The 27,823-nt window shown below is 44.0% G+C and overlaps 1 protein-coding gene across 1 annotated transcript in view; it reads right to left on the minus strand.

Moving 5' to 3' along the window:
• Positions 1-746: 746 nt before the first annotated feature.
• The window catches only part of CLVS1 (clavesin 1), a 78,351-nt gene continuing 51,274 nt past the window's right edge, over positions 747-27,823 (minus strand). Inside the window, exons 3-5 of the mRNA XM_040432827.1 lie at positions 19,927-20,037; positions 16,728-16,960; positions 747-834 (exon numbers count right to left, since the gene is read on the minus strand). Coding sequence (XP_040288761.1) covers positions 747-834; positions 16,728-16,960; positions 19,927-20,037 — 432 coding nt within the window. The remainder of the gene's footprint in view (positions 835-16,727; positions 16,961-19,926; positions 20,038-27,823) is intronic.

Below are 27,823 nucleotides of genomic sequence, written 5' to 3' on the forward strand. Positions count from 1 at the left end.
GTAATTACAAAATAAAACAAAGTCAATGTCAAAGCAATGTCTTTTAATGTATAGGGTATAATGTAGACCACCTAAACAGGGCGTCACCTCTGAAACACTGAAAACAAAGGCAGTACCAATCGGGTAAATATGGATACATTCAATCTCATTTGTGTACATGTGAATAGATTTGCTTTGATAGGTGCAAATAACATCCAATACATATTCAACAGGGCAAGAACAATTTTCAAGCAAGTTATGAAAAAAAAGTGAAAAATTTTACGTGTTAGTAAATACTTATATGATGACAACTAACCTAATATCTTCTATAGATTCATTAATTATACTCAGATTTGTTATACTTTGTTGGCTTTGTTATATTTTGCCAACTTTCTGCTGGTGCTTTACTTGGTATACTAATGAAACCTCATAGGTCCATAGGATGTGGTACAAAAATACTGACCATATAAGCTTTTCTAAGACAAAATCTACCCTTTAATATATTTCCTTTACATTAGGCAGTGCAGTATATGTCGTAGTGTATGAAAGTCTCAAATGCACTTTGTTTGGGTCCTTTTTGGCAGTAAAAGAATCTTCACAGTTATAAAGTTGCTCCTGTTTGTTGGCACTATGGCAATGAAATTTAACAAGTCTTTGCATCTTGTGCAAGTAGCTGGTGAGTGTTTTGCAAAGTGACAAAAAATTGGAAAAAAAAAGAAAAAAAAGACTCTTGTGAAATGTCAAGTGATTGCTGTGATGTTCGGAGATCAGTCCAGGGCGAGCAGCGGCTGGGTGTTTTCACTGTCTCTGTGGTCCTCATGCATCAGCGTGCCAGGTTCTACTACTGACTGAGACCTGCAAGAAATAAGGAAACATCACAAGCACTGCTACTATTCATGAAGTTAGTTTTGTTAGGTTCTTCTCTTTGTCCGGTTTTTTACCAAAGTGATAAATTCCTCACTGAATACATGAAAATCAGAGGCATAATAATTGGGAGTGGGAGGTAGCTGTCACAATGGTCCAATCTGCCACTCAAGAAGACACTAATATTTGGCCACTTTCACACAATCAGTATTTGTCATCATTTGAAGCCAAAACCAGGATTGGAACCAAAAGAGGAAATGTGAAATTGAAAGATCTGTGCCTCTTTTGTATTTTGGACTCACTCCTGGTTTTGGCTTATAAACACTGATGCAAAATGCTGACCAAATACTGACCATATGAAAGTGGCCTTATAAATGATCAGTATGTGGTCAGCATTTTGCATCAGCATTTATATGCCAAAACCAGGAGTGGGTCCAACACAACTCTTTCCATACTATGTTTCCTCTGAAGGCTCCACTCCTGGTTTTTGCTTACAAATACCGATACCAAATACTGACCATGGGAAAGTGGCCTTATGAATGGTATGTGGAGGGGCACTGCTAAAGATTGTGTGTTTGGGCTCAAGAACGTCACAAGAGGAGGGTGAACACCCTTTGCAAGTTCAGGCTTGAGTTCGGCATGCAGCCTTATTCTTGCTGTCAAATCAATTGAAACCTATCAGTATACTTGCAAAACTCCCCCTGAGCCTCTGGGAGGTTCCTGGAAGAAGGAGAGGCCTCCCGGAAGAGTTTGCAGGTTTCACAGAAGTGTCTCAGCATTTAGCCCTAACTGTGTGTGATGGCAGGTTGTCAGACACAGCCGCGGTGTCCAAACAGACAGCGAAGGGTGTGACCCGTCTGTAAAGTGACGTGGCTTGCAAAATGGAAGGCCTTTGGCATCTAATGTAATCAGTAGATGGTCATTGATTTTGATGGGTGCCATGCAATGGTATATTCTTCCTTAGTATTACTACAGTTTCCCATCCACTGTGGTGTTGCAGTGGATTTCCAAAGACTGTCAGCCAGCATTCCCCATAGAAAGCTGCATTCACATGGCTATATTTACAGCCAGTATGCGTTCTGTCTATTCTGTACAAGGGAGGCTCAATAACAAGGATTAGAATGACACCCCTCCCACCCTCAAAATGGAATCAGTGGCAGATGTAGGTGAGCAATCCCCCCAGCTGTGCCTGCTCACTAACTTACTGACACTGCATTGTTGTCTAATTATAGGTCTCAACACAGTGTAGGAAAGGTCTCAGACTACTGCTCCCGCATAGTTGCCATCAGTCCCCAATTTACAAGGACTATCACTAATTTTTAGTGAAAGTCCTAGCAATTGTGGGCTGCTCGAGCCAAAAGTAGGTGTGGCCTATGTAAGCCCTACTCATAAGTGGCCATTCTTGGGTGGGTTTGGTGTCCTGGGTAGGGCTGCCTAAATATGCTTAACTTACCAATTGTTAGTAAGCGGATGTGGATCTACTGTAGTCATGGTCTAGCCAATGTCGAGGCAGACAGAGTCATGCAACTCACTGAGTCCAAGTGTCAGGAGAGGCAGGTCAGGGTTAGTACGGAGATAATATAGAGGTCAGGCAGCAAAAGGTTAAATTCAGAGATCAGGACAAAGTCGTTACATAGGCAGATAGACAAGATAACAGCACACCTTCGCAGGACACTAGAGTACTAGAACCTATTGCTCAGACATCGTCTCACAAGGGAAGGTGCCTTAAATACAATGTGTGGGCCAGTCATAGGATGGGGAAGATTTAGGTGAGCATACACTGGCCTTTTAAGAGCCAGAGACAGAGGCAGAGGCAGCAGAGAAACAGGCCTCAGCCTGCGTGGAGTGGATGGAACATGCTACCTGGTGGTTGTGCCCACTGGGAAGAAGCAGAAAGATGCCAGACTGCTGAGGACAAGACCGGGGGAATATCTTATTTTTAGATCATCTATTAAATGGATACCAACTGAACACTTTGTACGACTGAGTTTGACAGTTCATGGCTCTTCCGAGTTCTGTTAATTACCTAATTAGTCTAATAAAGCTTTGATGAGATCAATTGTCTACATCTCGCAAAGAGAGGGCTAACCTGCTAATAAATTCTGCTGTTTGATTTATATTAGAGAACTCAGAGGATGTTCTAAATTATGTAACCATGAATTCTAATTCAGGTGGAGGTCAAACTTTAGCAAGATGGGAAATGTGGCTAATTCATTTTAGGCAATTAGAACATTACTCTATAATGGCCTCCAGTTTTCCAAAACACTTTAAGTGCTCAAGTGCTTCTCTGTATGAAAGACATCAGTGTTATAAATCATTTTGATCAAGGCCTTCAATGTCTAAATGTCCACAAAAACATTTTACGGAATGTGCCATAGAATAATTATTATTACAGAAAAACCTGGTGCACTCTGATCTGGCAGTCATTGTTACTGTCCTCTATGTGTCCCTTCTTTTATTGGGACCCGGGGAAACATTGCCTGTGATTACGTAACAATCCATGGCTCTGTTCACCTATTTTCCAACCTTACCAACATATGCTTCCGATAGATGGCTGTGATTCAGTGTAGACATTAGTGGCATATGATCCCAATAGGGTCTCATAGTTAAAAAAATAAAATAAAAGTATTGATGCAAATGCTGAATGTAAGTCACACATGCAATGTGAACATAGCCTATTATATTGTTTGAGATGTTTTTGAGATTTCTGATGAATATAAGGGAATATGCCTTTCTAGAGACACTGTAACCCCATTCAGATCAGTTTAATATTTTCTACACTATATCCAGTGTATCCAACACTCTGGAAAGCAATAGATAACATGGCACTCCAAAAGTTGGGGGTGTACGGATAGGATCTCACTCTTTGGCAAAAAGGATCCATCACTCAATAGATTAAATTTGCTGTGATTTTCATTTGCAATCCAAAATCAAATAAATGACACATTCAGCCATAATGACCTTTATGAAACCCAGATTGCAGCAGAATGACTGTGTGTTTAGCACTAGGAAACTCTACAGCAATCCGAGTTTGATTAGATCAATGTCTGACTGAAATTTGTCACTTATATGAATAATTTTGGAATTCAAATAAAATACTCTACTGTCACCAAAATATACTAAATGCACAAAGAAGGAGTTGATGAAACTAAAAATCTAATGAAACTTTCTATGTGTGATGTAATGATGATATATGTAAGCAATTACAATATTACAGTGAAAGGAGAAGTTTATTGGGGAAAACTGTACAATTAATAGGAGGCTCTAGTACCCTGTTGGTCAGCCTCTAGTCTGGATACAAGATGAGTTCTGGATGGGTATAGAAGCATACAGGTTCCGTATGGTATCCTGCGGCACATTTGCCCACAGATGTTGCAGCTGGGCCTGTAGATCCTACACACTCATAGATTACCGGTCCCATAAATACTCAATTGGTGATAAATCTGGCGACCAGGCAGGCCAAGGAAGTGTTGTAATCTGGTGGAGACATTTCTGGAAAACCCTTCCTGTGTGTTGACGAGCATTATCCTGCTGACCAATGCCAATTGGAAGACCTGCCATCAGAAGCAACACATGTGGCCACAGGATGTCCTGCATATATTGCTGAGCTATTAGTGTCCCTCTTATCACTACTAAGGGTGACCGACTGTCGTATGCGATAGCTCCCAGATCATCACACCAGCAGTTGGAGAAGTGTGTCGCTCTACAGCTAAGGCAGGGTTGAAGTGCTTAACATAAGGCCTTCATTCCTGAACCCTACCATTGTGCAATCCCAAACAGAACTTGGATTCATCTCTAGAGATGATAAGGTTTCAGTTTGTAGCAGTCCATGTTTCTCGTTCATGACACCACTGCAAACGAAGGAGTCAGCAAATGTCACATGTGTAATGGGTGCTGTGACATCAAATTTCCTTCTGCTAAGGAAATGGTCCAGGCAGAGACAGGGGTGTGTAATAAAAGTGCCATCTGTGTCTGGAAGGGAGGACAACAAAACTATGGGATCTAACAATCCTCTCTACTGGTGGTCTGTCTATGCCATCCAGAGCATGTTTTCTGCGTATGCATACCCATATCTAATCCCTGCTCCCAACACCTCCTAACAGCTAGGTTATAATGGCCTAGGTCTGTAGTGGCTAAACTCTGGGACTCCAGCTATGGTAAAACTACAACTCCCAAGATGCACACTTGCTTGGCTGTTCTCAGAACTCCATAGAAATAAATGGAGCATACAGGAAGTCGTAGTTTCACCACAGCTGGAGTGACGGAGGTTATCACTGGAGATGTTGGGTAATTCATCAAAATGACTATCCTTCTCTCAGTCCAATGAAGAGCCCCCTCAAAGTTGTGTGCTGGGCAAAATTTATTTGTGTGTCGTAGAGGCATGTCTAGCAGTCAGCAATTTCTCACCAAGAGGTATGCCACCCAAAAGTAAGCTCTGAATGCCTTTTTATAGGGCACTGGGGGAAGCACTTTCATGCCCCGTTAAGGTAAGATCCAGTGCTTAATCAGGCCACACCTGCAATAATTTACATATCTGTGAGACATGACCACATGTCAAATTTTGCAAGGATCCAACTTTTACATCTGGGTGCATTATTTATTTCTCTTTTGCCAATCAGTGTATATCAATATCACAAACCTCTCTAGTCCTGGGAGCCTCATGGGGGTTGGGTTGCCTACCTCTGGAACAACTCTTCAGGATAATAGAACTGGATGGATGAATGTCTTTCATCAGCATTAGGGCTCATGCACACGAATGTATTTTATTTCCGTGTCCATTAATTTTTTTTTTAATACTCATTCATTTCAATGGGTCCGCAAAAAAAAAAAAAAAAGTTACTCCGTGTGCATTCCGTTTCCGTATGTCCGTTCCGTACAACATAGAACATATCCTATTATTGTCCACATTACGGACAAGGATAGTACTGTGCTATTAGGGCAAAGCTGTTCCATAAAATACAGAATGCACGCAGACGTCATCCGTATTTTTGGCGGATCCGTTTTTTGTGAAAGCAAAATACATACGGTCACGTGCATGAGCCTGTACAAACTAAGTTACTATGTTACCCCAAAATCTAGTGGCATAGACACCAGACTATCAGCAATGTGGCCCATAGGTATCCGTGACACACTTATGAAACTAATCCACGGGACAGGAATTACCGATCAGTGCTGAGCTTTGGAACTTGTCATATTGTATGTTTTGGAATATGTTGAGCAGTATTTCTGACAGGTAATCAGTTTAACCCTATCCCAGGCTCAGAGAGGCCCACAGGGAAACAGGTAAATCCCCTGGTGGGCCCCTGAGCAAGGTGGGCCCCTAGTACCCAACCTCCTGCTCAAGTGGGACATGCACAGTAGACTGACATATAGATAGGTTGGCTAAGATGCTATACAGTACATTGCTTATGTCCATATAAAAAACTGGGTAGTGTGGGCAGGTAGTATATGCATGTACTGTAGCTTTACAGTGGGCCCCCAAAATTTATTTTTACTGGTGGGCCCTAGGTACCCCAGTCCGTCACTGCCCTATCCTTTCTTAGTATTGTTAAAAAAAATGACAGCAGGCATGCTACTGCTTACCATGGTCCATACAGCCCCAGGAGGGTACGTTCACATGGGGTAATAATGTCCCTCTGCTGCATCACTGCTCCCGAAAATGTATCTTTATACTTTTGCACTAACTTTTGTAAATACTTTCTATATTTAATAATCATTTAAACTACTTTACAGTAGTATAGATAAATATCCCTTAAAAAGAACACAGATATGAAACATACATGAATTCTACCGAATACTATTCAGAATGCAAACTACTGTATGATGGAATAATAAATGGGATTGCTGTTTTAATTGAAAGCATGTCCTTGGTCTAGGTCAATGGCATTAATCTGATTGCAAGTCCCAGCTGTGACTGCTGAACCATGCTTACATCTCGTGCTGCAGGTTGCTGGGGACATGTGGTTGCTCCCTTCCATTTATGTCATATTCTTTAGGTACACGTTATGCACCCCAAAAATGATGTGCCATATTTGTCAGTCACAAGACAGTTTTAGGCCTCATGCACACGACCGCTTTTTTTTGCGGATAGAATGCAGACCCATTCATTTCAATGGGTCCGCAAAAAACGCGGACAGCACACCGTGTGCTGTCCGCATCAGTATGTCCGTTCCGTTGCTCCGCAAAAAAAAATAGTGCATGTCCTATTTTTTTCTAGTTTGCGGAGAAGGATAGGCATTATTACAATTATTACAAAAAAAACGGATCCGCAAAAAAAACGGATGCCATACGGAACGTCATCAGTTTTTTTTGCGGAAAAGCAGATTGGATGCAGAGTCACAGAAAAGACTACTGTCGTGTGCATGATGCCTTAGTGAAATCAAAGGATGGCGAGTACTACCGCGAACCATACAGCAAATAGCGACCTACAGATCATGGCATAAAACGTACGCCTCTCATGTTTATCATTGTAACCCAATAAACAAGAATACTGGTACTTTCCACAACGATTTTCAAAGCAGTTTCTGTATTGTTGAGCTAGTGTCCTTCAGCCGATATATCTTACATCATGAATTAGACTTAATGGGAAAGTGTCATCAGAATTCAGAAACTATTGTTTAAATCATGTTTTTATGTATAACATATTTTGAAATGATTTTCGATGATGTTATTTTGAATTTTCTTTTTTAATATCTATATTTAAACAAAAAACATAAAATCCTGCAGTTTTCGCGCCACCACTAAGCCTAATAATTTTGGTCTGTACAGAACACTTTACTGCAGTTATCTGCTTATCTGTCATTCTAATCCAGCCTATAATGATATCACTTCTGTGTATAGATAAGACAGGATCCAACATTCACAATAGGTTATTATAAGGATGAGCGAATCGACTTTGGATGAAACATCCGAAGTTGATTCGCATAAAACCTTGTTCTAATATTATACGGAGCAGGACCTCCTTACAGTATTATAATGTATTGGCTCCGATGAGCCGAAGTTATTGCTTCTGTAAAAAAACATTTCCCTAACTTGTGTTCGGTTCCAAGGTACCACTTGGAACCGAACCTGAATTTGGGAAATGTTTTTTTACAGTACAAATTAATTTATGAAGTTATTGCGAAGTCTCGCGAGACTTCGCAAAGCAATAACTTCGGCTCATCCCAGCCAATGCATTCTAATACTGTACGGAGCTCCTGCAGAATGAATGAAGTTTTATGCGAATCGACTTCGGATGTTTCTGTCACGGCGCGGTGTGGGTAGCAAACTCCACACCGAACACAGGAGGGAAGGGAAAAGGTACTAGGCTTGGAAACGGTCACCACCTAGTGAATCCCTTAACCCTATCTGACCCTAAAGGGCCCTGGAAATAATGTCATGACAAAAGATGACCTGTTCCTTTCCAGCTGAAGGAACAGGAGACTCCCTCAGGCCTATTACCAAAAGATAGGGGAATACAACAAACTAAAAATAGAGAAAAGACACTAACTCCGAAGTATGCGGACGAGCAGGAACTCAGGAGAAAACAACACCAGCACTTCCACAACCAGAAAGGAGCTATCAACCGCATAGCATGATGGGTGAGACCAGACTAAATAGAGGAGTTGGAATGACCACTTAAGCTACACCTGACACATGAGGTGTGGTCATAACCAGCAAAAACACAGAAACAAGTGAACCCAAAGAGGCTGTCAGATGACATAACGTGCAGCCAGTCTCTTAGATCTTCTGACCCCTGTCATGGGAGACAGTACCCCCCCTTCTTCTATGAGTGTCCTCCGGACACCCAGGACCGACTTTATCTGGATGAGCTCTGTGAAAGGCTTTCACCAGATGATTAGCATAAACGTCAGCCGCTGGAACCCACATCCTTTCTTCTGGTCCGTAACCCTTTCAGTGAACGAGATAATGGAGGGATTTACTGAGAATTCGAGAGTCCACTATCATGGCGATCTGAAATTCCAGATTACCGTCCACCATGACAGGAGCGGGAGGCAAGGAGGACGGTTTAACAGGTTCGACATATCTCTTCAACAACGACTTATGGAACACATTATGAATCTTCAAAGCCTGAGGAAGTTCAAGACGAAAGGCTACCGGGTTAATAATGGCAGTGATCTTATATGGGCCAATAAACGTTGGGCCCAACTTCCAAGAAGGTACTTTCAACTTAATGTTTCTTGTGGACAGCTACACGGAATCATCCACTCTCAGGTCCGGACCATTCATACATCTCTCTCAGCCATACGTTTATCCTTGTTTCCCATTTTTTTCTGATTATTTAGAATTTTCCGCCAAATAGATGACAAAGAAGTGGAAAATTGTTCCTCTTCAGGTATACCAGAAGTTTCCGTACCAGAAAATGTGCCAAATTGCGGGTGGAACCCATATGCTCCAAAAAACTGTGACTTATCAGTGGACTCCTGCCTACGGTTATTTATGGCAAACTCGGCTAAAGACAAAAATAAAGACAACTCCTCCTGGTTCTCAGAGACAAAACATCTCAAATAAGTCTCCAGATTCTAATTACTGCGTTCAGTCTGTCCTTTCGACTAAGGATGAAAGGCCGAAGAGAAGGACAATTGTAACCCCAGACAAGTACAGAACGCCTTCCAGAATTTGGAAACAAACTGAGTCCCCCTATCAGACACCACATCAGAAGGAATACCATGTAATTTCACAATGTTATCGACAAACACTTGTGCAAGAGTTTTAGCATTAGGTAGACCTGGCAATGCTATAAAGTGCACCATCTTTCTAAAAGAATCAACAACCACCAAAATCACAGTTTTTCCTGAAGAATTAGGTAAATTTGTGATAAAATCCATGGATAAATGAGTCCAAGGTTGGGACGGGATGGGCAACGGAAGTAAAGATCCGGAAGGCTGAGTATGTGTCACCTTAGCATGTGCACAAGTACTACAAGCAGACACATAGTTCTCAACACACTTATGCAACCCCAGCCACCATAATCTACGAGAGATGAGATTGATAATGGATCTGCTCCCAGGGTGCCCTGTGAGAACCGTACAGTGATGTTCCTCGAACACCCTGTGACGTAATTCAGAAGGAACAAACAACTTCCCTGGAGGACAAGAATCTGGTGCATCTCCCTGGGTCTCCAACACCTCTGCCTCAAGGTCAGGATATAGGGCGGATATAGCTACCCCTTCACACAATATTGGACCAGGATCTTCCGAATCACCCCCCCCCCCAGGAAAGCTACACGACAAAGCATCAGCCTAGACGTTCTTAACCCCAAGGCGATAGGTGACGATTAAATTAAATCTGGTAAAAAACAACGACCATCTGGCCTGCCTCTGGTTCAGTCGTTTAGCTGACTCCAGGTAAGCCAGATTTTGGTGATCAGTAAGCACAGTAATAGGATGAATTGCTTCTTCCAACCAATGACGCCACTCCTCAAAAGCCAACTTAATGGCCAGCAACTCTCTATTACCCACGTCATAATTCCTTTCTGCAGCCGAGAGTCTTAGAGAAAAATGCACATGGGCGTGATTTACTAGGGGAAGGACCCTGTGATAAGACTGCTCCTACCCCTACCTCGGATGCGTCAACTTCCACAATGAATGGCTGTGACACATCCAGTTGCACCAGTATAGGAGCAGAAGCAAAACATTCCTTCACCGCAGAAAAAGCTTGTAATTCTGCATCAGACCAGACTGAGACATCAGAACCTTTTCTAGTCATGTCCGTTAAAGGTTTAACCACAGTAGAGTAGTTCAAAATGAATTTACGGTAGTAGTTGGTGAACCTCAAAAACCGCATAAGCGCCTTCAGAATTTTGGGTCGATCCCAGTCCTACACAGCACGGACCTTCTCTGGATCCATACGAAAACCTGAAGATGAAAGTAGGTAACCCAGGAATTGCACTTCCTGAACTGCAAATACACACTTCTCCATTTTAGCATACAATTTATTCTCTTAGGATCTGTAACACCTGTTTCATGTGATCCTGATGAGTCTCCTTATCTGGAGAATAAATTAGTATGTCATCCAGATACACCACAACAAACCTTACCACCAGATGATGAAAGATATAATTAACAAAATTCTGGAAAACCGCAGGAGCATTAGTTAACCCTCTGTCACAGCCCGGTGTGGGTAGCAAACTCCACACCGAACACAGGAAGGAATGGAAAAGGTAATAGGCCTGGAAACTACTGAAAGGGGACTACTATCAGTATGAACAGACCTCGATGGTAGGAATGTTCATACGCAGGAACCTAGAGCTCTATCTGACCCTAAAGGGCCCTGGAAATACAGTAGTGTCAGGACAAAAGATGACCTGTTCCTTCCCAGCTAAAGGAACAGGAGACTCCCTCAGGCCTAATACCAAAAGATAGGAGAATACAACAAACTAGAAATAGGTAAAAGACACTTAACTCCGAAGTACGCAGACAAGCAGGAACTCAGAGGAGAACCAAACACCAGCACTTCAACAACCAGAAAGGAGCTATCAACCGCATAGCATGATGGGTGAGACCAGAATAAAATGAGGAGTTGGAATGACCACTTAAGCTACACCTGAGACAAGAGGTGTGGTCATAATCAGCAACAACACAGAAACAAGTAAAACCAAAGAGGCTGTCAGATCACATCACGTGCAGCCAGTCTCTTAGATCTTCTGACCCCTGTCATGGGAGAGACCATGACAGTTTCATCTGAAGTCAATTCGCTCATTCCTAGTGAAATTATCCTTTGCATAGGTCACAGAGCATGCCTAGTAAACTCTCCCATAGAAGTCAATAGGGTCCCTTCCTGACCATTGTGTCTATGGCCCATGGGGCTGCCGTAAATTTTCTTAATGCTTTCTGAATGTTAAGAACAGCTGAGGCAAGATGGCCGCCCCCATAATCATGTTCAGTAACAGAATAAAAAAATCTGCAATCAGAAAATAAAAACAGATTAGAAAAAAGGAGACGTGTTACTATCTAATTTTAACTGGCAGATAAAATTTTTGGTGACACATTTCCTTTAAGCATTAACACATCACATGGAAATAGCTCCTTAAAAGGGTATTCCTATCTTAGACAATGGGGGCATCTCGCTAGGATATGCCACCATTGTCTGATAGGTGTGGGTCCAAGAGAACAGAGCGAGTAAGGTGGTTGCCGGAGGACCCTGGGTTTTACAAGGTCCGGCCACCACCAAGTGCTCTCCCCTCCGCTCCCATTCATTTCTATGGGGCTGACGGAAATAGACAAGCCAGTGCTCGGCAATTTTCGGAGACCCCATAGAAATGAATGGAGGGTGGCTGCACATCCGCAGTGCCCCCTACACAACTTATGGGCCTTTGTTCTCAGTGTAGGTGTGGGTCCCAGTGGTGGGACCTGCACCTATCCTAGCGATATGCCCCCATTGTCTGAAATGGGAAAACCCCTTTAATTGGTCTTCTAAAGAGTTGCTGAGGCTTCACACTGTGGTACCATAAACACTTCATGTGCTGCCACATGGTGCTGATGTCCCACATTGCATTATAGAGCAGTGCTTCTGTTGGTAATGTGGCAAATATACAAAGAGGGGGGTTATAAACCCTAGTCTTAGTATAATGTCTGTCAACGTAGACTGTACCAAATCTTCCAAGAGGCACAGCCTCTTAAAGGGAGTCTATGACTTAAATTTCACTAATATCATTACCAGCAATGGCCATCGGACCGTTATGAAAGCATTCTAACCGTACCTTTATGTCATCTGAGTGTTTATTCCATGTCCATGAAAAATACTTTTATTCCTACGAAAAACAGCTCCCAAGTGCCCAGTGGCCCTTTTCACAGTGCCCAAGCCTGTCGCCCTTCTCCGCTCTCTGCCCCTTTCCCTAACTTCTAAAGGCTTTTTCCTCGGCATCGCTGTGACACCAGAGGATAGGGGAGGATTCAGAAAAGGACATATGGAAGTAATTGCTGTATAGCCCAATGTGTGGGTGTGTTCAATTCCTATCGTCAGTGGAGAAAGCTAAAGAACCTTTGATGATGTCATCACAGGTCCTGTACATCTAGCAAGGGAACTACATAGTGTAGTTCTCACACTAGAACAGTGCATCAGCCAGGACCTGTGATGACATCATCATCAGCATCACAGGTCCTGCACAATCTAGCAAAGGAAATTCACCAAGAATGGTGTAGTTCCCAGGTTTGAAAGGTGCATTTGCCAGGACCGGTGATGACATCATCACAGGCCCTTTAACCCCTAACAGCAAGGATTAGAAGTGCACAATTTGCTCTGCATTGATCAATTGGGACTAGAATGGAGTGGTAAGAGGAGGTCGTCCACTTTTCTCTTCATTTGCCCCGCCCACCCATGCCCTGTTTTTACACATTGCTCACTCATATACTGCAGAGAGTTACAATCACCACTACCTCATGTACCTCACACACAGTGACCCAGGGGCGGACACAGGCAGCAAATGGCCCCTGTGCAAAGGATAGATCATCAGCATCTGATCGGCGGGGGTCCAACACCCGGGACCCCCGCCGATCAGCTGTTTGAGAAGGCAGCGGCGCTGGCAGTAGTGCCGAGGCCTTCTCACTGTTTACCACAGGCCCAGTGACGTCACAACTAGTATCACTGGCCTGGGCGGGGCTAAGCTCCACTCAAGAGAACAGAGCTTAGCCCCGCTCAGGCCAGTGATAATAGTCGTGACGTCACTGGGCCTGCGGTAAACAGCGAGAAGGCTGTGGCACTAATGCCAGCGCCGCTGCCTTCTGAAACAGCTGATCGACGGGGGTCCCAGGTGTAGGACCGATCAGATGCTTATGATCTATCCAGAGGATAGATCATCAGTTTAAAATAACTGTAGAACCCCTTTAATGCCCCCACATAGTAATTATTCCCCCTTTGTGCCAGTACATAGTAGATATGCCCTGATATGTGCCCCCTCACAGTAGTTATGTACAGATATGTGCCCCCTCACAGTAGTAATGGTCAGATATGTGCCCCCTTGACAGGAAGTTAAAAAAATATACTCACCTAGTTCCTCATGATCACAGTTCAGCCGCTGGCGCTCCACAGCAGCAGCAGGATGTAGTGTCACACATTGCTCTGCTGGTCTGTGTAGGAGGAGTTGCACAGCAGATTCCCGGCCGCAACACTCCTCCTCATACACAGACCAGCACTGTGACACTACATCCTGCTACTGCTGTGCAGCCAGGTCCATATTTAGATTTGATGCTGCCCTAGGCACTTTAGTGCCAGCTTTCTCCCCTCAATGAAGTCCATAGCTGATGGTAAAATGCTCCCTAGGCCTTCAGCTATCCCTCAGGACTCCCTCATACACTTGGACAATTAAAGGACTGACCTGTTACGTGTGCGATTGGCAGCTGAAGGCATCTGTGTTGGTCCCATGTTCTTATGTGCCTGCATTGCTGAGAAAAAATTATGTTTTATTATATACAAACGGGGGCGTTACCATAACACCTAGAGGCTCCGCTCTCTCTGTAACTGCCGCACCCTCTGCACTTTAACATGTCCCGGTGGTATGACATTTTCAATGCCAGACCCTGTCAAAGTAGACAGGGAGCGGCAGTTGCAGAGACAGCAGAGCCTCTAGGTGTAATGGTAACGCCCCCGTTGCTCCTAGAGGATCATTTGCATATATTCAAATATTCATTTTTTTTCTCAATAATGCAGGCATATATGAACATGGGCCCAACACAGACCGGCACTGATGGGTGGCTTTAGCGCTGCCCTAGCCATTTTACAGGCTAAGGCAGAGCTAAAGCATGTCCATTAGTGCCAGTGACCGGGCTCACTGCCAGGCGAAAGCCACCCCAAAATAGTATCCCCAGTGGTAATAAGGATCCCTACAGTTCCCTCAGTACTAATAAAGCCTCCCTATAGGGCACCTCTTATAATCTTTAAGGCACTTCTATAGAGCCCTCAGTAGTAGTAACGCCCTACACCACTGCCCACAGTATTTATAATGTTCCCTGCAGTGCCCCCTGTAATTATACCTCCTGCCGTACCCCCTGGAGTTATAATCATCTCTGTAGTGCCCCCATAAATTATAATGCCCGTCCTCTCCCTCCAGTCTTCTATACCATGTAGTCCCATGTAAATAACACCAGTCCTCTCTCACCAGTCTTCTATATGATACAGTCCCATGTAAATAACCTATCTTCCTTACAGTCTTCCATACCATGCAGTCCCATGTGAATAACTTCACTCCTCTCCCTTCAGTCTTGTATACCATGCAGTCCCATGTAAATAACACCAGTTCTCTCCCTACAGTCCCATGTAAATAACATCAGTTCTCTCCCTACAGTCCCATGTAAATAACTTATCTTCCTTACAGTGCTCTATAACATGCAGTCCCATGTAAATCACTTAAATCCCCTCTTTCACCCCTCCAACACACTTCCACTGCTGAAAAGATCACATGATTATGATGTCAAAGGTCCTTCAGCTATGGAGTGTAGACACAAACGGGCAGCAGATTCGCAGTAAGTGCTAATCACCCCCCAACTCCGCCCCCTCCTGACCTCCACCCCAAGGTGCCCATGTTACCCTGTTGGCAGAGGTAGGGAATGAAAAATATGATAAGATAAAAAAATAAACGCCTCTGCTGGCACTGGGATGGCCCCCTCCCTTGCTGAACCAGCTGCACAGGCGGTATATACACCCCTGCATTGATCCTAATGTATCCTGACCACATTTCTGTACACACTGCATCTATTATACCTTGTATGTCTTATATCAGTACACTGCACTCTCTCTCTAATATATATATACACACATACTATTTCATTTAATGTTTGTGTGTGTTGTTAAAAGATATCGACAGTATCCCCCCATAAGTGACATCTACAGTACCCCGCCGCCTTAACAGTGACCACCACCACAGCCACCCACCCCTTAACACTGACCCCCCCCCCACTGTGCCCCGTCTCCTTAAAATGGGACCTCCACAGCAGCCCACCCCCTTCACTTTGACCTTCACAGCAGCCTGCCCCTTTAACAGTGAGTTTCACAGCACACCATCCCCTTGACAATGGCCTCCACAGGGGCCCGCCCCCTTAAAGGGAACCTGTCACCGGGATTTTGTGTATAGAGCTGAGGACATGGGTTGCTAGATGGCCACTAGCACATCTGTGTGCTTTTATTGTGTAAAAAAACGATTTGATACATATGCAAATTAACCTGAAGTGAGTCCTGTCCATCAGATGAGTCCAGCGTGAAGGAGCCCAGCACCGCCCCGCATCCTCCGAATCTCCTCTTTGCTCCCCGACGTCAGAAAAGCTAATGCACCGTAATCTCGTGATGCGCGAGCTAGCGCATACGCAGTTCGTTCCCTGAGGCTGATGCCAGCACAGGGAAGGAACACTATGACGACACTGTGCATGTGCTAGCTGGCGCATAGTGAGATTACGGCGCTCTAGCTTTCTGACATCGTGAGATTACAGTCTGGAGAACTTGCCTGGTTCGTTCGGTGCACGGAGGATGATGGATACATGGTGAGCTGGATTTTTGTTTGCGGCCATTTGGCATTGCACTGCATTGTATGCAACATTAAATGGTGCCATTAGAAAATACAACTTGTCCCGCAAAAAAAAACCAAAAAAAAAACAAGCCTTGTAAATAAAAAATAAAAAACGTATGGCTCCGGGAAGGCAGGGAGTAAAAAAACAAAAATCTTCAATATTTGAGTTGAATATGGTTTCTGACCATCACTCTAAGCTGAATGTGACCCTCAAGATACAAAAAGATAGGGACTTTTGACTTACAGTCTGCATATTTCACTAAACATTTAAACATTGATGCACATTCTCATTTTAGATCTTGTAAAATATTGTGTACAATAAAGCACTAAACACTGAAGCTTGTTATATATTGTGAACCACATGCACATTCACTAAGTAGATTATTACCTTTTCATATATTTCGGCGAGCAGTCTCTATCTAGATTGGTAGGTACATACTTCACGTGGATAGCGTTGTAAGTGTGGGTATACTCATTCTCATCATTGTAATCAGGACCAAGCAGAGTCCTTGCCCATGTTCCCATATCATATGGAGGGAGTGTACCCCCAAATTCCGATGGTAAACATTCTGGGTGGATCAACTGGTGCAGACTGTTAAGATTGTTACCATGGAGGAAAATCTGTAAAATACAAACAATAATAATTCATATAACCATTACTTGCTGTAAACTAGGTATGCAAATGAGCTGTTAGCGAGTGCTGCCTCTGATGCCACTAGATGTAAGGCAGCTATCCAATAAGTCAATGTTTGACCTTTTACACAGGCCTTGAGATGTGACTTGGGTAATAATTAAGCCAGCATCTCATCTGCAGACAGCTGTTTTGGGTTAATTGCTTCTCATCAGTGCAGAGCAGAGAGTACTGGCTAGTATAAAGACATTTATAAATTTGCTGTTTTTTTTAGGCGCGCCAAATTTTTAATGCACTGTTCCACAGAGGTCAAATGAAGTGGGTGAGGCCGAGGGTGACTTTTTATTATATTTTTAAGTTTCATTTGATTTAATTAATCAGAAATATGGGGCATTATGCTTTGTGTTCCACATTGCCTGGGATTTGGGGGTACTGTTTCTCCTCGGCATGAGGAGACTTATAGGCCATACATGCTCCTCTGGAATTCTGGGAAGAAAGGGATGCAAATGAGCTCGTAGCAAGCTCTGCCTCCAATGCCACCAGATGTAAGGCAGGTATCCTATAAGTCAATGTTCGACCCTTTAAATAGGCCTTGAGACATGACTCAATAAGATATTAAATAAGACAGGGCCTTATCTGCAGACAGCTGTTTTGGGTTGATTGCCACTCATTAGTGCAGAACAGAGAGTACTGGCTTAACTGGGTGAGAGGCCTAAGTCAGGATTTGGGAGGTACTATCTCTCCTTGGAGAGAGAGCGCCTGGGAGTGCTTGATGCACACATAGTGGGAAACTGGCGGCACAGGGAGGCCTATACTAGGTTTAGGTATGGGGCCCTATGACAGCTTTGTACACCCCTGGCTGCTACATACCTGGGTAGTGGCGCATGAATAGTTGCTGCTCCTGAAGCTGAAGCAGAGCCTTTGCACTTGCGCCGCTACTCAGAGCAGAGGCGCAGGTGCCTGATTGTCAAGGCCAGGTGAGATGTCCGACCCTGTCAATCAACAGATCAACAGACAATTGGGCTCTTCTTCACCTGTGGGTAAAGGCTAACACAGAAGAAGAACCTTGCTGATGAGATGGATCAATTCATTAGATACGATTCACTCATCTCCAATGAAGACCAATTAGAAAATAGAGTACTGTAATAAAAAGTTGCCCACTCCAAAAGTGTCCATAATGCAATGAAAGATGTTAAAAATGGTCAATGGGTTCTATCATCTAACATCTGCAAATCCATATTGCACATCGTGTTTTTGTAATATGGATGTCATGGCCTTTGGTGTGCGCGGTGGGGAGTGGGTAAAATCCCCCACCGTACGATGACTGGGGGATAAGGAAAGCAACTAGGCCTGAACACAAGGATAAGGGAGCAGGTCACCTCCTAATGCATCCCTATACCTAGCCCTAACTCCTCACCGTATGAGCAGACCTGGATGGTAGGACGGCTCATACCCTGGATACCTAAGGCCCTGAGTCGCCCTGAGAATCCCTCACAAAGGAGCTGAGGAGAGGCGCCCTGTTCTTCCAGGACACGGAAGAACAGGAGTCTCAAAAGGCCTAGACGCAGGGAAAGGAAAAGACCATATGCAGCAAGAGAATCGGCAGGTAAGAAAACAAGACAACACACTTACCTGCCGCTGCCACCACGACTGGAACCCGTGAATACGTACCGGAGCCCTAACATCAAACAGGACACCGTAACCGCAACTTACACAGGTATCCAGCACACCAGACTCCGCCAGGACCCCCATGCCTCAAGGTGCATGGCAGCCCCAGGTGGCACTGCATACAGGCTAGGAAGTCTAGCAATCATGCTGGAAGATATCACCAAACATACCAGACAAGGAACACCAAGCTAGACATTACAACACACCAAATCATAACCCCACACCAAACATACAACACATGTAAGGGAGGGAAGACATCGCTGGAGACTTCAATGTCCCACTAGGAGGCCCTCAATCTGGGAGATGGAAACATGAAGACCAGGAGCATAACTCCAACACACACCATGGCTGGAGTACCACTGACTCCTGGCCTCTAGCCCCAGGTAAGATTAAGCACCTAGTGACCACGCCCAACAAGGTGGTTAACCCCTCCAGCACCGGACAGAGGAGGAAACAACTGAAAGGGGAAGTGCACACACCAGCATAAAAAGCTACACGTTGCCATAGGCAACAACATGCAAGGCAACCATGTCACGGCACACACCACAAAGGCAGTGACACTTCCCCCGCCTGCTGAAACAGCAACACGTTGCCACGGGCAACAGCAAACGTGGCAAAAGTGTCACAGCGCACACCAAAGGTTGTGACAATGGATCTATCACAAAATACTTTGTGTATGATTTATCGCCGACCCCTGAACTTGTTATATGATGTTATATGCGGATATCAGAGGGTAAGATTATATCCTCAACTATACTAAGCACTCCGAATCATTCACTCTGTGTAAGAGGAGACAGAAAATAATCTCGTCTTCCAGTTCTATCTAAAGACTGTACATGCTTTGTGCATTAATATGCTCGGGAGAATATGTCTAAGCTGAACAATACAGCCGCAGGAAAATAATGAAATTATAAAAGAGAACACCTTCTGCTGTAAACAGATATGCTCGATTATGTACGGCCGCTGAGCCTTTATACTGTCTGTAATTACACATTCCTGCTGCCAGTAGTTTTAATAGATTCCCCCTTCATATCACACATGAGATTCGGACTGGTTAGTTCCTGTTCTTTCTAAAGATCAAAGATGCCCTCATCCCAAAGCCTTGCAATGAATATAATCCATTCGCCATAGCTTTATTGATCGGAAGCAGACAATCTAAAAATCACAGCTGTGACCGCAGCACACCATATGCCTTAATCTCAGAGGTCACCAGGAAAAACCATCTACGAGTCTCTGGAGATTTGGAGAAAGTACAGGAGGCAGCCTTGTATGACTTCTCATGTCTTACCCGTTTCCGTGTCTTGTCTTTAAGGAAAGGTTTAATTAAAGTATATAGAGCATGGATGTACCAAGGTTGATTCACGAAGTGGATGCCTCCAAAGCGAGCTGGAAAACTGTCCTAGAAGCAAGAAGGAAACAGACGCTCATTACTGGATATAATAGGATGGCCAGCTGGTCAGAAAGGCACTCCATTACACAAGTGACATGAGTTTAGAACAATTTTATCACTGTACCCAATTATATTTCTGCATCTAGAGGCTAAAACATACATGTTAGTCAGCAATAAAGAATTACATGCTGACTCCTATTAGGCATAGCATATGTAGGCTAATCTCTTGTGATTTTATATAAAGAAACTTAAAGTGACCCCTTATTCATGAGCTCAAAAATAATGTGTAGCTATAGAGCAGTGGTCAGCAACCTTCGGCACTCCAGATGTGTTGAAACTACAACTCCCAGCATGCTCCATTCACTTCTATGGGAGTTCTGAAAATAGCTAAGCAAGTGTGCATGCTGGGAGTCGTAGTTTCACCACAGCTGGAGCGCCGAAGGTTGCTGATCCCTGCTTATAGAGCATAGTCTGAGGTAGTCTGAGACACACCTCCTGTCTCATCATTGGTTTAGGCTGCAGCAGGGGGTGAACTCATACTACCTGTAGGCAGTGTAGCTATACTACTATAATTTTTAAGCTCCTCACTAGATGGTTTAAGAACGTATTCAAATGTAATTTCCTTTATATAGTGTCATTGGCATTAGAAGGGGTGTAGCTAGGTGGAAGGCATGTAGATCAGGCAATGGCACCAAGTAAGGCTTCTTTCACATCAATGTAATAATTCTGAACAGCCTGACAGAGGTCTCTGGATCCAGCATTGCCAGATGTTACCGCAATGCTCGCCCTTTCCTGCAGAGATTTTTGCCCAGCCAAATCCTGGCATATTTGCTGGGCAGTGGCCGGATCTCCACCGGACCCCATTATAGTCAATCGGACCTGTGGGCATTGCGGTAACATCCAGAGAACAGCCTGTTGTAACTTGTGTTGATCACGAATATTCAAATTGCAAATTTTTATCTCGAATATCGTTACTTCGAGAATTCGCGAATATTTAGAATATAGTGATATATATAGTGATATATATAGTGATATGATTATTTTAAAATTAGTACACGTGATCCCTTCCTGCTTCTAGCTCGTGGGCCAATGAGAAGGCTGCAATATCTTTGACTTTAGGAGTATTGTTGATTGCGAATTTTCATAATGCAAATTTTTGGAATGAGAATTTTCGTAATAAGAATTTTCGTAATAAGAATCAATGAGATCGTGAAAACTCAGATCCGATGGTATATTCTAACCCCCATGCATTCCCATCGTGACGGGGACTCTTGTCGGGGATGAGCATGCCAAAGTGGAACAACTGTACAGATCTTTTTTAAAAAGACGAGTTTTCACGATCTCATTGATTCTCATTATGAAAATTTGCATCACAAAAATTCTCATTCCGAAAATTCGTATTACGAAAATTTTGCAATCAACACTACTCCTAACGAATATTCAAATTTGCGAATATTCTACGAATATTCTATGAATTATTCGCGAAATATTGTGAATTAGAATATGACCACTGCCGCTCATCACTAGTTGTAATTAATAAGCTAGTGTAAATGTTATGAGCAGCGGATGAGAACCCGACGCCCCATGTGGCCAACTCCCTCTGAGGGCGATGTCTAAGCACACGTTCTTCACACGATACCTTTGATTAATAGAGAGACTTTCCCGAGGGGAGTACCTGGTGCTACCTCAGAGGGGAACTGGAACACGAGGGAATCTGGACCAGAGTGTGAATGACACTGGACTGACCTCCAGATGACACAACACAACAGTGGATGCTGGAAGACCGGAGGCTGATCAGACGGAAGCGTAGTCAGGGTACGAAGGCAGAAGTCAGAGCAGGCATCAGTCGGGCAAAGTCCGTAAATGTAGATCAGGGTCAGGGCAGGCGGCAATCAGGAAAAGTCCGTAAAATGTAATCCAAAGTCCGGTACACAGACTGACAAGAATCAATAGAACACCTTCGCTCAAACAAGAAACTAGACAAGCTAGGAACCTAAGACTAACTCAGGCGCCTTCCTGGGGCAGGAGGCACCTTTAAATACTTTCTGTAATCCAGCCATATGCTGGGAAGATAGAGGGCGTGTACATGCTGACTCACAAGGGAGAAGAGACACACCCATGCAAGCCTGAACAAACAGTACAGGACTCAAGCAAGAAGTAAGCTTTGGCATGGAACACAGATACAACAGTTAAGCTACCTGCTGCCCACGATTGTCAGCACAGCACATGACAGGAGGATGGTAAGAGGGAGCCCGGCGCACATGCCCGCGGGGTTAGGGTAGAAAACTTAACATTTGCCTCGGGTAAAGAAAAGGCTAGCTACAACTGAAACCACAAATATAGACTGGGGTGTTATTGGGGTGAAGGCAACAGGGGTATATGGACTGGGTGCTGAATACTAGGCAAGAATATTTAGATATAAGGTGTTACTTTGACAGTCCGTGCAAACAGCTGCCTTGCTACTTTAGGCCAGTATGGGCTTCGCCCCACTCACCCTATGTCTGTCGCAGGTCCATTGCCCCAGACCATGTATTCTGATAGTTTCAATGAACCTTACCTCATTCTACAGTTTTGCAAGAGTTAACCCTCCTTTGATTCTGTGTGCTGCAAGGCTGTTTCTAATGTGTTAATCAACTTCTGCTATTTATGCTGTGCTGTTTGTCTCACTATGCCTGAGCAATAGCTTGCTAGATCCTGCAAAGGTGCGCTTTACAATGCTTGTCTACCCATGTACTGACTTCTGCCTGATTCCTGGATTCTGACTCTGTCACCTGACCTGACCTGTGCCTGATTACCGTACTTCACTCCCTTGTGGCTTGCTAGATTCTGCAAAGGTGCACTTTCCTCTGCTTGTCTACCTGTGTACTGACCTTTGCCTGATTCCCGGATTCTAACTCTCGCTCGCCTGAACTGTGCGGCAAAGTCCAGATTCCTGTATAGGGGTTAAAGAATGAAAACCAGGGGACTGCCAAAGTAATTCCCTTAGGATTAGCCCAAAGTCAAACTGGTAGGTTGATGTAGTGGTTCCACACCCACAGGGCCGGACTGGCCTGCTGGGATACCGGGAAATTTCCCGCTAGGCCGGCAGGCCTGAGTGCCGCAAGGCGGGGCGGCCGGCGGCAGGGCACAGCAGCAGGAGATGAGCGCTTCCATTGTGGAAGCGCTCATCTCCATAGTAATCTGTATCGCCGTCCTCAGGACAGCGATACAGATGGCTGTGCTGCGGCAGGGGGGAGGTGTGTCCCCTCCTGTTCCTCTGAAGGCTGCCGGCCTAGGGCTGGCAGCCTATCAGAGGCCGGTGCAGGCGGCGCGATGACGTCATCGCGCCGCCTGAGCCGTATAGCGAGGGACACAGGCCGGAAGAGGCCTGCATCGCATCGCTGGAGGTAAGTATAAGTGTTTTTTTTTATTTTTTATATAGGTACAATACTGGCACATGATAAGGGGGGACTACTGGGCTGGCACTGCACATGATAAGGGGGGACTACTGGGCTGGCACATGATAAGGGGGCTACTGACACATAAGGGGGACTACTGGCACATAAGGGGCGGCTACTGGCACATAAGGGGGACTACTGGCACATAAGGGGGGGCTACTGGCACATAAGGGGGACTACTGGCACATGATAAGGGGGGGCTACTGGCACATGATAAGGGGGGCTACTGGCACATGATAAGGGGGGCTACTGGCACATGATAAGGGGGGCTACTGGCTGATAAGGGGCGGCTACTGGCACATGATAAGAGGCGGCTACTGGCACATAAGGGGGGCTACTGGCACATAAGGGGGGTTACTGGCACATAATAAGGGGGGCTACTGGCACATGATATGGGGGGGCTCTGGCTACTGGCACATGATGGTGGGGGGGCTCTTATTACTGGCACATGATTGGGGGCATCTATGGAGGCACATATTACTAGCACATGATTGGGGGCATCTATTGGGGCACTTATTACTGGCAGATTATTGGGTGGCACTATAGGGGCATCTACTGAGGCTAAAAAGAAGGGGTATTTTATATGGGGGGCTCTGTATAGGGGCATTTTATACTGGGACACATTATGGTGGGTACTATGGGGAAGGGGGGGAGCACTATGGGGGTCATCTACGGGGGCACTGAGAAGGGGTATTTTATATTGGCACATTATGGGAACATTAGCTCAACTGGGGGCATTACAAAGGGGTATGTTTTGCACATTTTAAGGAGAATTATTACTACTGGGGGGGGGGCATTATAGTGGGCTTTATTACTCCCCCATGGTATGACCCCCTAGTAGCAGCACCAGCATCTCCCTGCTCTGCTATCCCTCTGCCCTTTCTCAAAATCCTTATTATGAAATCTTTCTCATTAGGATAAAGCACAACATCAGCTCCGCCGAGCCCCCGGCCAAGTGTTGAAGTGGTGTCCGAGATCCCCAAGGGCCAAGCCAAGTAACTGTAAGTTTTTATGTGAAATATGTTTATGTTTGTAGTTGATCTTTATTATCGATTTTACATTGCAGATTTTTATTTTTTTTGCAGCATATGGGTGAGATTTTATAAATATTTTTATTATTTTGTCAAAAGGCTCATTGGGGGGGATTGTAACAGGACTGCCGTAGAATATCTAAAATAGCTGGTCAAGTAAAATGTTACATGCAACAATTATTAAATAGGTGGCCAACAAAAAAGGGGCGGGTCAAAGGGCGTGGTAAAACACTGTCTGAGCATGCTGAGAGTTGTAGTTTTGCAACAGTTGGAGGCATCCTGGTTGGGAAAACACTGTGATAATATGAACAATGGGGGTTCTACCGTGGGGCAAAGTTCATATTCGTGTTTACACACGTGTTTTAAAATGAATGCTTTCTCCTATTATAAACAAGTAAATAATGACGCAATGCTGTGGAGCTCGTATGCAACTTTTTCCAGGGCTGGTTTTTATCCCCAGTCCGGCCCTGCACACCCACTGGCCATGGAACCTGCTGGCCCATCCAAGCTAGGTCTGCCTGAGGTGTTCAAGGAATTGACCACCCAGCATGGTCACCAGGACCAATTGCTGCAATACCTTAATGCGCTTTATGTCCGCCTTGACCATTGCCTCTCTGATACCGCAACTTCCAGCCACAGTATCTGCATTGACACTTCTGCAAGTCACAGTCTCCAGTGGCTCTGGTATGCATCTGCCATTTCCCCCACGATATAATGGAGACCTCCAGACATGCCAAGGCTTTTAAAATCAGTGTACTATACATTTTGAAGGGTAACCACACTAGTTCCCCACCGACCAGGCTAAAGTATCCTTCCTTGTCTCTCTCCTGACAGGAGAAGCTCTTGCCATGGTTACTAGGGATGAGCGGGAGGTGCCATATTCGATTTTGCAATATTTTGCGAATATTCGATTGAATATTTGTCTTATATTCGTCGAAATCGAATATTCGTCATTCTATTTATCGCAAATAATATTGCGATTTTCTTTTAACTGTATAAGGCAACTTTCCTATTGGTTGGCTATTCAGAATATTTGCATTTTTTTTTCCAATCTGTACAGTTGTTCGCATACTCCTCCCCGACAAGCGTCCCCGTCACCATGGGAACGCCTGTGGATTAGAAAATACCATTGGATCTGAGTTTTCCCTGAGATCGTGAAAACTCAGATCCGATGGTATATTCTAACCCACAGGCGTTCCCTTGGGGACGAACGACCATACAGATTAGCTAAATTGCAGTCTATATGTGTATTTTACGAATATTCGCTATATTGCTATATATTCTTGTTTTAGAATATTACGAATATTCTAAAAAACAAAGTTATAGCAATATAGCGAATATTCGTAAAATACACATATACAGTTGCAAGAAAAAGTATGTGAACCCTTTGGAATTATATAGATTTCTTCACAAATTGGTCATAAAATGTGATCTGTTCTTCATCTAAGTCACAACAATAGACAATCACAGTCTGCTTAAACTAATAACACACAAAGAATTAAATGTTACCATAATTTTATTGAACACACCATGTAAACATTCACAGTGCAGGTGAAAAAAGTATGTGAACCCTTGGATTTAATAACTGGTTGAACCTCCTTTGGCAGCAATAACTTCAACCAAACATTTCCTGTAGTTGCAGATCAGATGTGCACAACGGTCAGTAGTAATTCTTGACCATTCCTCTTTACAGAACTGTTTCAGTTCAGCAATATTCTTGGGATGTCTGGTGTGAATAGCTTTCTTGAGGTCATGCCACAGCATCTCAATCAGGTTGAGGTCAGGACTCTGACTGGGCCACTCCAGAAGGCGTATTTTGTTCTGTTTAAGCCATTCTGTTGGTGATTTACTTCTATGCTTTGGGTCGTTGTCCTGTTGCAACACCCATCTTCTGTTGAGCTTCAGCTGGTAGACAGATGGCCTTAAGTTCTCCTGCAAAATGTCTAGATAAACTTGGGAATTCATTTTTCCTTCGATGATAGCAATCCGTCCAGGCCCTGACGCAGCAAAGCAGCCCCAAACCATGATGCCCCCACCACCATACTTCACAGTTGGGATGAGGTTTTGATGTGGGTGTGATGTGCCTCTTTTTCTCCACACATAGTGTTGTGTGTTTCTTTCAATCAACTCAACTTTGGTTTCATCTGTCCATAGAATATTTTGCCAGTACTGCTGTGGAACATCAAGGTGCTCTTGTGCAAACTGTAAACGTGCAGCAATGTTTTTTTTGGACTGCAGTGGCTTCCTCTGTGGTATCCTCCCATGAAATCCATTCTTGTTTAGTGTTTTACGTATCGTAGATTCGCTAACAGGGATGTTAGCATATGCCAGAGACTTTTGTAAGTCTTTAGCTGACACTCTAGGATTCTTCTTTACCTCATTGAGCAGTCTGCGCTGTGCTCTTGCAGTCATCTTCTCCTATGGAGAGTAGCAGCAGTGCTGAACTTTCTCCATTTATAGACAATTTGTCTTACCGTGGACTGATGAACAGCAAGGCTTTTGGAGATACTTTTATAACCCTTTCCAGCTTTATGCAAGTCAACAATTCCTAATCGTAGGTCTTCTGAGAGCTCTTCTGTGCGAGGCATCATTCACATCAGGCTATGCTTCTTGTGAAAAGCAAACCCAGAACTGGCGTGTGTTTTTTATAGGGCAGGGCAGCTGTAGCCAACACCTCCAATCTCATCTGATTGATTGGACTCCAGTTGGCTGACACCTCACTCCAATTAGCTCTTGGAGATGTCATTAGTCTAGGGGTTCACATACTTTTTCCACCTGCACTGTGAATGTTTACATTGTGTTTTCAATAAAAACATGGTAGCATTTAATTCTTTGTGTGTTATTAGTTTAAGCAGACTGTGATTGTCTATTGTTGTGACTTAGATGAAGATCAGATCACATTTCATGACCAATTTGAGCAGAAATCCATATCATTTCAAAGGGTTCACATACTTTTTCTTGCAACTGTAGACTGCAATTTAGCTAATATAGTGCTATAATCTTTTTTTTTATAGTCTAATTTTTTTTGTCTCTTCTGAAGATCAGATTTGGAAAAAATGTACACTATAAAAAAAATATACTATAGCACTATATTAGCTAAATTGCAGTCTATATGTGTATTTCACGAATATTCGCTATATTGCTATAACTTCGTGTTTTAGAATATGACGAATATTCTAAAAAACGAATATATAGCAATATAGCAAATATTCGATATTTAAAATATTCATCTTTTTTTTTAATCTGCACGGTCGTTCGCATGCCCCTCCCCGACAAGCGTCCCCGTCACCATGGGAACGCCTGTGGGTTAGAATATACCATCGGATC

This window comes from Bufo bufo, chromosome 5 (genome assembly GCF_905171765.1).
Source record: "Bufo bufo chromosome 5, aBufBuf1.1, whole genome shotgun sequence".
Taxonomy (NCBI): Eukaryota; Metazoa; Chordata; class Amphibia; order Anura; family Bufonidae; genus Bufo; species Bufo bufo.